This window comes from Neomonachus schauinslandi, chromosome X, assembly GCF_002201575.2.
Source record: "Neomonachus schauinslandi chromosome X, ASM220157v2, whole genome shotgun sequence".
Lineage (NCBI taxonomy): Eukaryota > Metazoa > Chordata > Mammalia > Carnivora > Phocidae > Neomonachus > Neomonachus schauinslandi.
The window spans coordinates 109301182-109317008 of NC_058419.1; the positions used below are offsets into that span (position 1 = coordinate 109301182).

At 35.6% G+C, this 15827-nt stretch overlaps 1 protein-coding gene across 4 annotated transcripts in view; it reads right to left on the bottom strand.

Annotated features, from left to right (window-relative positions):
* Window positions 1-15827, bottom strand: part of CNKSR2 (connector enhancer of kinase suppressor of Ras 2) — a 273654-nt gene that overhangs the window by 200089 nt on the left and 57738 nt on the right. For all 4 annotated transcript variants that reach the window (XM_021682287.1, XM_021682283.1, XM_021682276.1 and 1 more), the window contains exon 3: window positions 3312-3514. In XM_021682287.1, coding sequence (XP_021537962.1) covers window positions 3312-3514 — 203 coding nt within the window. The remainder of the gene's footprint in view (window positions 1-3311; window positions 3515-15827) is intronic.

A 15827-nucleotide genomic window follows, 5' to 3' on the forward strand; every position in this document is an offset into this window, starting at 1 on the left:
CCCAACAACCCACAACAAACAAAAACCTCTTTACTACCTTTGCTTCCATGACACCACTCTCATCTAATTCTCTCCTACCTCTTTGGTTATGCCTTCTCATTTTTTTTTCCACAAGCAGCACTTCTACTCATCCTTCAGTTGTTGGTGGTTCACAGAGCTCACTCCTTATCCCAGTTCTCTTCATTTACTCAAAAATACTTATTGAGCACCCACTACAGGCCAGGAACTCTTCTAGATAATTGTGACAGCAGTGAACAAATCAGATGAATATCCCTGCTCTCTTGAAGCATACATCATATAATCAGACAAAAAAATAATACATAAGTAAATGATATAGTGTTAGAAAGGTATAAGTCGTACAGAAGACAAATAGAGCAGAATAAAAGGAATCCATTCTAAAACTCTCCTTAGACCACCATATTAATACATCCATGACTTTATCACCTATATTTTAACTATTCCCAAATCTCTATCGGTCATATATTTTTTCTGAGCAGCAATACTCTAAAGACCTTTTCACAATTTATCATGCCTCACACTCAACTCAACATTCATCTTCCACCATAACTTATTCCTGTTTTGATAATGGCAATAACCATCCACTGGGCCAGCCAAGTCAAATACCTAGATGCCTCCTGTAGTCCATAGATCTTACCTGTTCCAGAATCTTATTTATCTGCATAAATATCTCTAACATTCTTCTATTCTCACTTCTGCTCCTCTAATTAAAAACCTCAGTAAATAGGAGGATCAACTCTGTTGTCTGATGCCTGGGCTGAATCATAGTTCCACCGTTTACTTACCATTTGGTTTTGAATTTAACCTCTGTAAGTGCTAGTTTTCCTATCTGTAAAATGAAGACAACACTCCTAGGTTTGCTTTGATTAAATGAGTGTGGCTGGAAGTATTAGCATCAAAATCATCAACAGTAGCAGCAGCATGATTAATTCCTAAAATAGCCTCTTAAGTTAGTTTTTCTTCTTCCATCCTTACCCTTCTTTAATTTTTCCCAACACTACAGCCCTAGTAACCATCAAGATCCACAGGCCTAAACACAATGACCCTACTAAACAGGTTCCAAAGGCCTTTGGCGTAAGTCCAAATGCCTTACTTAGCATGTAAGAAAATTCTTTTCTCCTTCTTTCCTTTTTAAAACTTAAGCTTGCTAAAGTATCATCATTATAGGCAAGCCAGCCTGGAGCTGAACTTTTCTGTGAAAGATCTTCAAAATATAAACTTCAGTTTCTTTTTTCAATTTACAGTTTCAGCAGATGATTTTAAAGTTATCACAAAGTTGTCTTTTTTTTCCTTCTAAGTACATATTTCATTTTTATGGTCAAAATATTAAATGGCCTTTGATTTAATCCATCACCATGGTATGATGGAATACAAAATAAGCATTGTGAAAACCTTTGCAGCAATGGAAGCCAAACAGATGATTTAAATTATTTCCTTCAGGCTTTTTATCACATTTTCTCTTCCTATGAAACAAACACAAAACACCATTGATTGACTTCATGTATTGTTATGCGGCTGTTTGTATATGTTTTTGTATGTGTGTGTATGTGTTTGTAGGTGAACTGGCACTTACTAAAAGCATCTTCTTAGATGATAAAAAAAATGTCACCATAAAAAATTATGTAATACAATAAAATGTCAGAAACTATCATAGTGTTCTAGAAGCTATTTATATGATTTTGTAAAAAGCCATATCTGCCACTAAAAAGTAAAAACATTCTATTATTCATTTATTTGACAAGTACTAGTGTAAAAAGAACATAAAATGAAATTTACTAAATACAATTATTGAGGTAAAGCAAATTCACAATTATAGAGCAGGTCATAGTGTAAGAGGATAAACTAAAATGGAGTATGTGTTCTTTAAGCTTTATAATTACTGAGAAGCCTTCTGAAACAAATATATTACATTACTTAAGGACTAAGCCATATTTTAAATATATTTTACTTATTGACCATTATGAAACTTGCAGAATTTATATATTTAAAGTGCAACTACTTTAAACATTGATAAAAGTAGTTTAGACAATTATGAGAATTAAATTTTAATAATGTCATAATGCAAAAGAAATATGCTGTCTACCAATTAATTATCAAAAAGCTAATAACCCAGGGCTTAGTATTAAGATTTGGATTTAGTATCATCATATTATATGTTATTATTAATATACATAAATTTAGATAATATGAAGTTAAATTATCTTAACTTTTACCTTAAAAATACAAATATTTTAGTTTTAAGGCCTCAGATTTTTAAAAAGCCAAAATATTATATATAATGTATATCCCACTGACATTTACTCAAGAAAGAATTCTGGTAAAATTGTTTATTACCAGAGTTTCTTATGAGAATAAAATGTATTCTAAAATTTGGTTATTTAACCACCATAACATAGTACATATCCCTTATAAAAAAATTCTAAAAATGAAAGTAAAGAGCTTAATTTTTAAAAAAAATTGTAATTTGTTTTACCATTACAATGTTGAATCACATATTTTATTTATTTATTTTTATTTATTTTTTTAAAGATTTTATTTATTTATTTGTGAGAGAGAATGAGAGACAGAGAGCACGAGAGGGAGAGGGTCAGAGGGAGAAGCAGACTCCCTGCTCAGCAGGGAGCCCGATGCAGGACTCAATCCCGGGACTCCAGGATCATGACCTGAGCCGAAGGCAGTTGCTTAACCAACTGAGCCACCCAGGCGCCCTAATCACATATTTTAATATTTTTTTCATTTTATATCATGAAAACTTTTGTTATCTTATGTGTTCCTAGACAAATAAAAATTAACTAGAAAAAACCTAAAACTATGTTTATGATATTCAAGATTGTGCAATGTGAGTAATAATAAAGAATGAATTTAGCAAGGTAAGGAGACATGCACTACATACTATTAAAGTGTCAGTGTCTAATTAGCCATTGAAAACAGTAAATAGAATCCTAATGCTCACACCCTTAAATATGACCAATTAATACAATGAATAAAGAAAATTAGGAGATAAAACAGTACTATCAATCTTATTATGACAGCCAAAAATGACTTTGCTTGTAAAGCAGTTAAGGTATTCTGAAATTGTCAGGGACTAATTATTAATTGGCTACTTAGATATAAAAATTTACAAATGATTAATGTCTATTTGATGATACCCCTATATTGTATGAATCATAATTAGACATTTGTAACTTGATATTCCTCTACCTGTCCAATTCTTTCACAAGAACACATGAAATACTGTTATATTCAAGATAGTGTCGAGGAGGATTACTTATGAAACATGTGGAAGATTTTACCTGTCCAACCAGGCAAGCAGACTCTTGGCTGCTCCTATCAGATCCACAACCGAAGTCAGAAAGTCATTTGGCAATTTTCGGCTGGTTCTCCCATCATAATGGCCACTCCTTCTCCTCCCTGTTATAAAATTCTGTAGATTTTTGGCAGATGCATTCAGCTTGTGAGAAAGGGTTTTTAGATTTTCTGTTTCCAAGCCATAATTCTGAATTATAAAAAGAGAGAAAACAAATATACTTGAAGTCAATATTATATTCATTCACTAAAATATTTACTAAGTATGTTACTATGTACAGGCAACAGAATTAGTACTAAGTTACAAATGACTAAGATAGGATTCCTGGCCTAGCAGAGCCCACAGTCAAGTGAGGATCTGGGCAAATGTAAGATAAACAAATTACAATAAAATGTGTTAAATGCTAATATGAGCATGAAAAGATGAGGGCATTATATCTTGGAAATATACCACGCAAGAAATAAAGATTATTAGGACTCATAAGTGTTTTTTTAAACCCAAACTTATGTTCATTTACTTGTGAAAATCATTTTTATCAGTAATTATTTTTTTATTAAAAGATTTTATTTATTTGAGAGAGAGAGGGTGCATGCAAGTGTGAGCTAGGGGTGGGGCAGAGGGAGAGGGAGAAGCAGGCTCCAGGGAGCCCGACACGAGGGCTCAATCCCAGGACTCCGACTGGGATCATGACCCCAGCTGAAGGCAGACATTAACTGGCTGAGCTACCCAGGCACCCCAGTAATTATTTTTTAGTATCTATTCTATTAGCATATGCATAGTCATGAATGTAGATGCTATGAAAAATTCTGCTTTCCCAAAGTGAGCAAAGAAAGCACGAGCTAACGATAAAATGAAAAAGAAACAAATCATATGCAATATAGCTTTATTCTGTGTCCTCTCCATAATGACTCACATAAGAACTTCTATAATATGGTATCAGAAAAAAACTCTAATTTCTCAGTGGAACCAATACACTTTTTCCTTTTTATAATACAAATTATGAAACTGAACTTATGTTTATTTTTTGTCATGGCTGCACTAGCTCACAGTCAATTATGAAGCATATGGAAAACAATCATACTGGCTTTTTGCTAAGTTTGTTTTCTTATATTTCCTTGGTCTCATTTTTGAATTTGCAGTAATATTTACTATTTCACCTTAAATATTGTGTCTATAAATTAATGTAGAAAGAAGTTATATGAATCAATATAAATAGCTTTAAAAAAAACACACACACACACATTCAATACAAAACACTCTAAGATCTCCACAAATAAACTTTAGGGACAGATTTCATAAGTTACAATTAAATTTTAAAAGAGCTAATTGTGAGTTGTAAAACACCTCCAAGAAAGGCTGGTTAACCTGCTCAAAAGATGACTTTCATCAAACTACTTAGCAGCATGTATGTTATCATCATGTGTAAAATTAAAAGTATTATTACCTTATAGAAAAATCATAAAACCCAAAGAATTTTAGATAGTTTCTGAAGCCCAAATGAATTCTAAGTTTGATTTATCCTCCTTTTAGAGTTGAGGACAATGAGGCACAGGGAGATTTTCTCTGTGCTTACAGAGCTTAGAGTAGACAGAGTTCAGAATGGGACTACAAGTCACAAGGCCATATGTGAGGGGATATTTAAGCAAAATGGTAGATAAAATACTAGGGGTATGAAAAAGGGAAGCAAATGTACAATATATTTAGCTGTATTAAGTCAACAACCACTGGGTAACTATGAAATTTAAGTTTATTTCTTCTATGGTAATTTAAGAAAAGAAACTTGGAGGAGAAAAAAAAAGGACTAGAGGAGGGTTTGGACACATAAACATTAAAAACCAAGTATATATAAATAAATACCAAAGTTATGTATGTTACCATTGAAGGTCTCATAGTGATAAAAGTCTGAATGTTCTTTGCTAAAAATTTACATTTTTTATTAAAGAACATTCCTTTTGGAGCCATGGATCTCTTTTTTTAAAGAAACATAGTATATTAAATATTCAGTACTAAATTTGAATGGCAATATTCTCTTAAGTCAAAATGTTTTGTTTGCACAAATAAAACAACATTCTATTCAGATTCTCTTGCATCTGAGCATGGATTATCTGTGAAACATTTGGGAGATTTTATCCAGCTTGTCAGTATATTAAGAAGGAAATCCTTTTGAGGCGCCTGGGTGGCTCAGTCATTAAGTGTCTGCCTCTGCCTTCGGCTCAGGTCATGATTCCAGGGTCCTGGGATTGAGCCCCGCATCGGGCTCCCTGCTCTGCGGGGAGCCTGCTTCTCCCTCTCCCACTCCCCTTGCTTGTGTTCCCTCTCTCACTGTGTCTCTCTCTGTCAAATAAATAAATAAAATATTTAAAAAAAAAGAAGGAAATATTTTTATAAGTTTATTAAAGATATTCTCTAATGACTAGATAAGAACAATTTATATCAACTTATTTTTTAATTTGGCTTGAAACAACAGAAATTTTTTCTCATACTTTGGAGATCAGAAATCCAAAATCACTACCACTGGCTAAAATCACAGTGTTGGCAGGTCCATGCTTTGTCCGAAGGCTCTGATCCCTGCCTCAAGAAGAATCTGGTGGCTGTTGACATTCCTTGATTTGTGGCCATTATAACTCCTGTCTCTGCCTCTGAGGTCACATGGCCACCTCTTTGGTGTGTACCAAATCCCCCTCTGCCTCTCCCTCATGAGGACATTTGTGATTGGAGTTGGGGCCCACCTGGATAATCAAAAATAATCTCCCCCTGTAAAGATCTTTAATCACATCTGAATATGCACTTCACTCACTCGCTGGAGGAAGGGAAAGGCCTTCTCCAAGGTCAGGAACATGTGCTGGTCCCCTCCAAAGTTCATTCTCAACTGCCCTTTGGAGACTATATGAACTAAATTTTTTAAAAAGATTTTATTTATTTATTTGACAGAGAGAGAGCACAAGCAGGTGGAAGAGCAGGCAGAGGGAGAGGGAGAAGCAGGCTCCCCACTGAGCAAGGAGCCTGATGTGGGATTCGATCCCAGGACCCTGGGATCATGACCTGAGCTGAAGGCAGTTGCTTAACCAACTGAGCCACCCAGGCGACCCTGTATGAACTAAATTTCAATGACACATCTGAAGTGCTTTCCCTAAAGTATTTTCAGAAGTTTTCCCCTGTGTTAAAGCATCTTCCCTGAAGTACAGAAGTATTCTCATTTTTAATTTTTGTGTATTAATGATTTTCATGAGGAAACATTTGTTTATAAACATAATAATTTCTTAGAGAAGCTCAAATGATAATAGTTCATTAGAGAGGAAACTAATCAATCAACCTGTAATGTAACTTTCACTCTATAGCCATTAGTTGCCATACAACATTAATTTCTCTTTATATATAACACTAGCATCTCAATATTTTCTTAGAAAAGGTCAGAATAATTTAAAAAGAATAATACACATCTTATAAATAAAAATATGAAGGCACAGTAAAAATACTTTGAAGCCTTCAAAATTTAAGATAATACTAAAATTATTTTTTAAAATACAACTCAAGAATTAGGGAATAAAAAAATCTTGTGGAAAAAACCTTTGGAAGGATACCCTGAGAGAACTTCTCCTAACGTGGAAACCTACTAAAGAAATACCCTACATGGACCAGAGATGAAAAATGAGGACCGTGGAATGCAGTGGGCAAGAAGAGACAAAAGATATGTAGTAGAGGATGGAGAGGGAAATTCTTAAAACTAATTCTAGTTAAACCAATAAAAATAAATAAAATAAAACTAGTTAAACCAGTAACTCAAAAGCATTTTTAAGAAAATTTTCTAAGACCATGGGGCGCCTGAGGGGCTCAGTCAGTTAAGTGTCTGACTCTCGATCTCAGGTCAGGTCTTGATCTCAGGGTTTTGAGTTCAAGCCCCAAGTTGGGGCTTAACTTAATAAAAAGAAAGAAAATTCTGTAAGACTATAAAAATAGGTTAGAAGCTCATCTGTATACAAGTGTCTATGTGGTACTATTTTAACACAAGGGATAGATTAGTTGATCTCAAGTTAATTTTTATCATCAAAGTTCTCAATTCTAAGTAGCTCAAAATCAGTTACTGACAACACATAGATCTTATTTCCTTCATGAAAGCAGATGGTGTGCTGTGTCTCACTAAGTCACCAGTAAATCATGCTCCCATGCCTACTACATCAAGAAGTGACAAGTGAATGATGCACCCCTTTGCTTTCGTCCAGAAGTATGCAGACAATAAGTACTGACTCAAATTTTATTTTTTAAAAGTTTTTATTTAAATTCCAGTTAGTTAACATACAGTGTTATATTAGTTTCAGGCATACAGTATAGCGATTCAACAGTTCCATACATCACCCTGTGCTCATCACAACAAGTGCACTCCTTAATCCCCATCAGCTATTTCACCCATCCTCCCACCCACCACCCCTCTGGTAACCATCAGTTTGTTCTCTACAGTTAAGAGTCTTTTTTGATTTGTCTCTCCTCTCTCTTATTTTTGTCCCTTTGATTGTTTTGCTTCTTAAATTCCACATATGAGTGAAATCATATGGTGTTTTTCTTTCTCTGACTTACTCCACTTAGCATAATACACTCTAGTTCATCCACATAGTGGGGAATGGAAAGATTTCATTCTTTTCCTTATTTTTATTATTTTTATTTAAATTCAATTAGCCAACATATAGTACATCATTAGTTTCAGATGTAGAATGTAATAATTCATCAGTTGCATATAACACCCAGTGCTCACATCACATGCCCTCCTTAATGCCCATCACCCAATTTCCCCAACCTCCCCCACCTCCCCTCCAGCAACCCTCAGTTTGTTTCCTATAGTTAAGAGTCTCTTGATTCCATTCTTCTTGATGGCTGAGTTAATATTTCATTGTATATACACAGCACTTCTGTATCCATTCACCAGTCGATGGACAATTGGGCTCTTTCCATAATTTGGCTGTTTAGATAATGCTGATCTAAACATCAGGGTGCACAAATCCCTTTGAATTAGTATTTTTGTATTCTTTGGGTAAATACCTAGTAATGCGATTGCTGGATCATAGAGTAGTTCTATTTTTAACTTATTGAGGAACCTTTACACTGTTTTCCAGAGTGGCTGCCCAGTTTGCATTCCCACCAACAGTTCAGGTTTCCCTTTTCTCCACATCCTTGCCAACACTTCTTGTTTCCCGTGTCGTTGATTTTTGCCATTCTGACAGGTGTGAGGTGGTATCTCATTGTAGTTTTGATTTGCATTTCCCTGATGATCAGTGATGTTGAGCATTTTTTCATGTGTCTGTTGGCCATCTGGATGTCTTCTTTGGAAAAATGTCTCTTCATGTCTTCTGCCCATTTTTAATTGGATTATTTTTTTGAGTGTTGCGTTTTGTAAGTTCTTTATATATTTTGGATACTAACCTTTTGTCAGATATGTCATTTGCAATTATTTCCTCATTCTGTAGGTTGTCTTTTAGTTTTGTTGATTGTATCCTTTACTGTGCAGATGCTTTTTATCTTGCTGAAATCCCAATAGTTTATTTTTCGTTTTCTTTCCCTTACCTCAGGAGACATACCTCTAAAGAAGTTGCTATGGCTGATGTCAAAGAGGTTACTACCTATGTTGTCCTCTAGGTTTTTTATGGTTTCAGGTCTCATATTTGGGTATTTAATCCATTTTGAGTTTGTGTGTAGGGTCTCAGAAAGTGGTCCAGTTTCATTCTTTTGCATGTTGCTGTTCAGTTTTCCCAACACTATTTGTTGAAGAGACTTTTTTCCCATTGGATATTCTTTTCCTGCTTTATCAAAGACTGATGGACCATACAGTTGTGGGTTTACTTCTGGGTTTTTTATTCTGTTCTGTTGATCTATATGTCTGTTTTTGTGCCAGTACCATACTGTCTTGATGACTACAGCTTCGTAATATAACTTAAAGTCTGGAATTGAGATGCCTCCAGCATTGCTTTTCTTTTTCAGGATAGCTCTGGTTATTCGGGGTCTTTCTGGTTCCATACATATTTTGTTCCAGTTCTGTGAAAAATGCTGGTGGTATTTTGATAGGAATTGCATTAAATGTGTAGATTGCTTTGAGTAGTATAGACATTTTAACAATATTTGTTCTTCTGATCCATGAGCATGGAATATCTTTCTATTTGTGTCATCTTCAATTTCTTTCATGAGTGTTTTACAATTTTCAGAGTACAGATCTTTTACCTCTTTGGATAGTTTTATTCCTAGTATCTTATTGTTTTTGGTGCAATTGTAAATGAGATAGACTCCTTAATTTCTCTTTCTGTTGCTTCATTATTGGTGTATATAAATGCAACAGATTTCTATACATTGATTTTGTACCCTGTGACTTTACTGAATTCCTCTATCAGTTCTAGCAGTTTTTTGGGGGTCTCTCGGGTTTTCCACAGAGAGTATCATGTCATTGGCAAATAGTGAAAATTTGACTTCTTCCTTGCCAATTTGGATGCCTTTTATTTCTTAATGTTGCCTGACTGCTGTGGCTAGGACTTCCAGTACTATGTTAAATTACAGTGATGAGAGTGGGCATCCCTGTCTTGTTTCTGACTGAATAGGAAAAGCTCTCAGTTTTTCCCTATTGAGGATAATGTTAGCTATGGATTTTTCATAGATGGCCTTTATTATGTTGAGGTATGTTCCCTCTAAACCTACTTTGTTGAGAATTTTTATCATGAATGGATATCGTACTTTGTCAAATTCTTTTTCTGCATCTACTGAAATGATCATTTGGTTCTTACCCTTTCTTCTGTTAATGTGATGTATCACATTGATTGATTTGTGAATATTCAACCACCCTGGCAACCCAGGAATAACTCCCATTTGATCATGGTGAATGATTTTTTTTTAATGTAGTTTTATTCAGGTTTCTAGGATTTTGTTGAGGACTTTTGCATCTATGTTTGTCAGAGGTAATTCTCTTTTTTAGTGGAATCCTTATCTGGTTTTGGTATTAGGTAAGGCTGTCCTCATAGAATGAATCTGGAAGTTTTTCTTCCTTTTCTATTTTTGGAGTAGTTTCAGAAGAATAGCTATTAACTTTTCTTTAAGTGGTAGAATTCCCCTGTGAAGCCATCTGGCCCTGGACTTTTGTTTGTTGGGAGATTTCTGAGTAGTGATTCAATCCCTTTCTGGTTATCGGTCTCTTCAAGTTTTCTATTTCTTCCTGTTTCAGTATTGGTACTTTATATGTTTCTAAGAATTTATCCATTTCTACCAGGTTGTCCAATGTATTGGAATGTAATTTTTCATAATATTCTCTTAATAATTGTATTTCTGTGGCAGTTGTTGTTATTTCGCCCCTCTCATTTGTGATTTTATTTATTTGGGTGCTTTCTCTTTTCTTCTTGGTAAGTCTGGCTAGAGGTTTATCAATTTAATAATTAATTCTTTCAATGAACCAGCTCCAGGTTCAATGATCTGTTCTACTGTTTTCTTAGTTTCTATATCATTTATTTCTCCTCTAATTTTTATTATTTCCTTTCTTCTGCTGGCTTTAGCCTTCATTTGTTGTTCTTTTTCTAGCTACTTATGTGTAAGGTTAGGTTGCTTGTGATTTTTCCTGCTTTGAGGTAGGCCTGTATTGCTATATACTTCCCTATTAGGACCAATTTGCTGCATCCCAAAGGTTTTGGACCATTGTGTTTTCATTTTCATTTCTTTCCATGTAATTTAAAATTTCTTCTTTGATTTCCTGACTGACTCATTCATTGTTTAGTAGCACATTGTTTAACCTCCATGTATTTGTATTTCTAAATTTTTTTCTTGTGGTTGACTTCTAGCTTCACAGTGTTGTGGTCAAAAAAGGTGCATGGTATGATTTCAATCTTTGAACTTGCTGAGGCTTGTTTTGTGATCTAATGTGTGATCTATTCTGGAGAATATTCCATGTACACTTGAAAAGAATGTGTATTCTGCCGTTTTAGGATGGAATGTTCTGAATATATCTGTTAAGTCATCTGGTCTGGTTCTTCATTCAGATCCTTTGTTTCCTTGCTTATTTTCTGTTTAGATGATTTGTCCATTGATATAAGTGGGGTGCTAATGTCCACTACTATTATTGTGTTATTATCAACTAGTTCCTTTATATTTGTTATTGTTTTATATATGTGGCTGCTCCCATTCAGGAGCATAAATAATTAAAATTTTTATATCTTTTTGTTGGATTGTTCCCTTTATGATTATATAGTGCTCTTCAATGTCTCTTTTTACAGTCTTTGTTTTAAAGTGTAGTTTGTTTGATATAAGTATTGCTACTCCAGCGTTCTTTTGATATCCATTTGCATGATAATTATTTCTCCATCTCCTCACTTTCAATCTGCAGATGTCTTTAGGTCTAAAATGAGTCTCTTAGAGGCAGCATATAGATAGGTCTTGATTTTTTATCCATTCTGACACCCTATGTATTTTGATTGGAGCATTTAGTTCATTTACATTCAAAGTAATTATTGATATATATCTACTTAGGGCCATATTATTACTTGTTTTGTTGTTGTGTCTGGAGATTTCTTCTGATCCTTTCTTGTCTTTGTCATTTTTGGTCTCTCTTTTCCACTCAAAGAGTCCCCTCTAATATTTCTTGCAGAGCTGGTTTAGTGGTCATGAACTCCTTCAGTTTTTGTTTGTCTGGGAAACTCTATCTTTCCTTCTTCTCTGAGTGATAGCCTTGCTGGATAGAGTATTCTTGGCTGCAGATTTTTTCCATTCAGTACTTTGAATATATCCTGCCATTGTCTTCTGGCATCCCATGTTTCTGTTGAGAAATCTCCACCTACCCATATAAGTCCTTCCTTTGTAAGTTAGGGACTTCTTTTATCTTGCTGCTTTTAAGACTTTTTCTTTATCACTATATTTTGCAAATTTAATTACAACATGTCTTGGTGTTGGCCTGTTTTTGTTGATTCTGATGAGAGTTTTTTGTGACTCCTGGATTTGGATGTCCATTTTCCTTCCCCAGCTGAAAACTTCAGTTATTATTTCTTCAAAAAAGTTTTCTGCCCCTTTTTCTCTCTTCGTCTTCTGGGACTCTCATAATACAAATGATATTATGTTTGATGGAGTCACTGATTCCCTAAGTCTATTCTTGTGTTGCATAATCCTTCTCTTTTTTGTTCAGCTTCATTACTTCCTATTATTTTGTCTTCTAAGTCACTAACTCATTCCTCTGCTTTTCCAGCCTGTTTATTGCATCAAGCCTGTTTCCAATCTTGTTTATAGCATTCTTCATCTCTGATTCTTTTTTTTAACTCTTTTATCTGTGTGGTAAGGATCTCACTGATGTTTTCTATTCTTTTCTCAAGCCCAGTGAGTATCCTTAGGATTGTTGCTTTAAATTCTCCATCAGGTATGTTACTTTTATCAGTTTTGCTTAGATCTCTGGCCATGGCCTTATCTTCTTCTTTCATTTGGGATAAATCCCTCCATCTTAGCATTTTGTCTAAGTCTCTGCCTTCTCTGTGTTAGAAAAGCCAGTTATATCTCCTGCCCCTAAAAGTAATGGCCTTAGGAGGAAGAGGTCATGTAATGCCCAGGGCCTGGTGCTTCAGAGAACGTCTCTGGTATGTGCTTCATGTGCTCTGCTGTTGTGTTCTGGCTGTTCTATCCTTTAGGCCAGTCATCTGCAGGGGCTCTCCTTGCCTGCTATGGGCAGTGTTTAGTCCCTGGTCTGAATATGGAGAGTTTTAACTAGGTGTGCCCTGGTCTGCTTGTCAAATGAGACCTGACACCAGCTCCACCAGAACTGAGGCCCTGCAGGACTCTCTGGTCCGGAGATGTGGTGTGGACAGGGGTTTGTGCTGGTCTTCTGTGGGAGGGTCCCACTGCACTGGGACTGAGGCAAACTTGACTGAGAAGGGCAGTCCTGCTAGAGTGTGGTGAGTGGGGCTTGGTGTAAGCAAGTTAGGCAGCCAGTGTCCCTGCTGAGAGGTGGGGGAGGGAAATGGCACTAGCCAGCTCCTTTGCTCCTAGGGAGAGAGATGTCTCTGTGAAAGCTGCCTCTCAGGGATGTACTCTGAATGAAAAATTTCTTCCCTGTCAGCCCTAGGCATTCTTCAAATTGCTAATTCCAGGCTGTCTTCCCCCAGGTTGTTTGCCTGCCTTCCCCTCAGGAGTAGTGCAGTGTCCTCAGGGCTCCATTCCAGCCAAGCCAGCTGATCTTTAAAACTCTAGGCTTTAAGCCCTGCTGGTTGCAAGACCTCACAAAATTCAGCCCCTCTCGTTTTCCAAGCCAGTGGCTTTGGGGAAATGTTTTCCTTGTGTGTTCCCTTGTGTACTCCTCTCTCTGTAGCCCTTCTCCAGGACCATGGCTCCCTCCCCTCTGCAGCACCCTGATCTGTTTCTCCCCTAAACCATGTCTTCACACTCTTACATTCTTTGATGTGGTCTCTTTTCTCCCTTTAGTTGTGGAGCTTGTTCTGTACCCCTTTTGGTCGATTTCTGGGGGGTATTTAGGATGACTGAATAGTTATCTAGTTGTGTTTGTGGGATGAGTCCAGGGTCCTCCTACTCTGCCACCATCTTCCTCTCCTACCTATTCCCTCAACTTTTAAAAAGTGCAGATTTATTCATTACAGACTTGCTTTGTACTGGATATGCATGGGACAAATATGCATTACTACTGATTTGGAAAGAACTACATCAAGAAAACAAAAGCTTAGACATGAAATGTAGTTAGCTATTTTCTTTGTCCTATATGTTACATATTTGTTTACATATATGTCTGCCAGGAACCAGCTGTGGCTACACTGATTCAACATAGCCAGTCTATTCTTAAATAATTGGTGCGAAGTTCTTACTGTTCTTCTGTTTTAATTACATGCATGCAAAAGCACAAGAAAGAAATGAAGGCTACACTTAACATTTTAGAAGATCAAGTTGGCTGTATCCTCACTAGTGGTGAATTCTCTAAATACTTAACAAAATATTCAGTATTGGCACCACATATTTTACAATGTCAATGCTATTTTATTCAGAGCTCTTAATTTGATTGCATCATGTAGCAGGTGTTTAGGTTTTATAATACTTTGCTTTATAAATATGAGTGAGTCGTAAAAGGACTGCTCTAATGAATATTGTTTAGAAATGAATTATTTTGAGATGAATGAACCAAGCAATTATGTTGCAAAGAAACAAATCCCAGCAATTGCAGACATCTAAATTTTCATGCAAAATACCTATTATATGAAAAGTACATGAAGAATGAAATGAAAACTGTTCTTATCCTGTCATAAATGATTCACTTATACTTCCCAATAACAAGTTGCATTGTCAGAGCATAAATTAAGGGCTATACATTGATATTTTATTTATGCTTTACTATTTCAGTTAATATACTGTACTCTCTATTGAAGCATACTAAATGATAGAGTAACAGCAGGAAAGAGTTAACACACCTCCAAATCATGAACAGCTTACTTCTTTCTAGAATAACATGGTACAAACAATATAGTTGGTGCTTAAATAAATATATGTCGTATGAATGAACAAGTTCCTAAATAAACCTTTGATTTTCATCAACTGCCATAACATTTATTCCCCATCAGGACTAACTTTAAAATAAGGCAGATGAAAATATTCCATAGCTTGAAAGAAACAGAGGAATTTGATAGTTTTTCTTCTTCCTTATACTAGGAACAGAAAATTCAGAGTCGAGGAAGAGGAAAAAATTACAGTTTTCTGGGAAAAAGCAGAGAACTTCATTCAGCAAGATAACATTAATTTAATATCCTTTATGTGCTAAGCACTGGGCAGAGAGCATAAAAAAATCTAAGCAAAAAATTATAATGTGATACAAAACATAAGTTGCCTTTCTTCTTATCACTTCTCACTATGTACCAGCCAAATCAAAATTATCATTTTTCTCTGAACATTTCCTATTCTTTCACAATTCTGTCTTTACACATGATATTTCTTCTGCCTAGATAACTTTTCCCCAACTTTTTGTCTGGCAAACATCTACTCACCCTGCAAGTCCCAATGCAAATCCCACCTACACTTCCCGGATCCCCGCAGTAGTGTTCATCATTTCCTTCTGCACTCCCCTGAGATTTTCTTTAAATCTGCATAATCTTTTAATGACTATTGTCTTCTTTACTGGACTGTATACATCTTAAGAGCACAGACTATGCCTTTTTAATCTTTGTAATTCCTGTGGTATCACTGTTTGAGCATGAACATATAATTGTTAAAAGAAGAAATAAAAACAGTAGATGTAGGGAAAAAAGTAGAAAGCCACTAGAGATATTAAAGTTTCAAAGAGATAGGGGCGCCTGGGTGGCTCGGTTGGTTAAGCGACTGCCTTCGGCTCAGGTCATGATCTCAGGGTCCTGGGATCGAGCCCCACATCGGGCTCCCTGCTCCGCGGGAAGCCTGCTTCTCCCTCTCCCACTCCCCCTGCTTGTGTTCCCTCTCTCGCTGTCTCTCTCTCTGTCAAATAAATAAATAAAATCTTTAAAAAAAAAAGTTTCAAAGAGATAATACACAATCC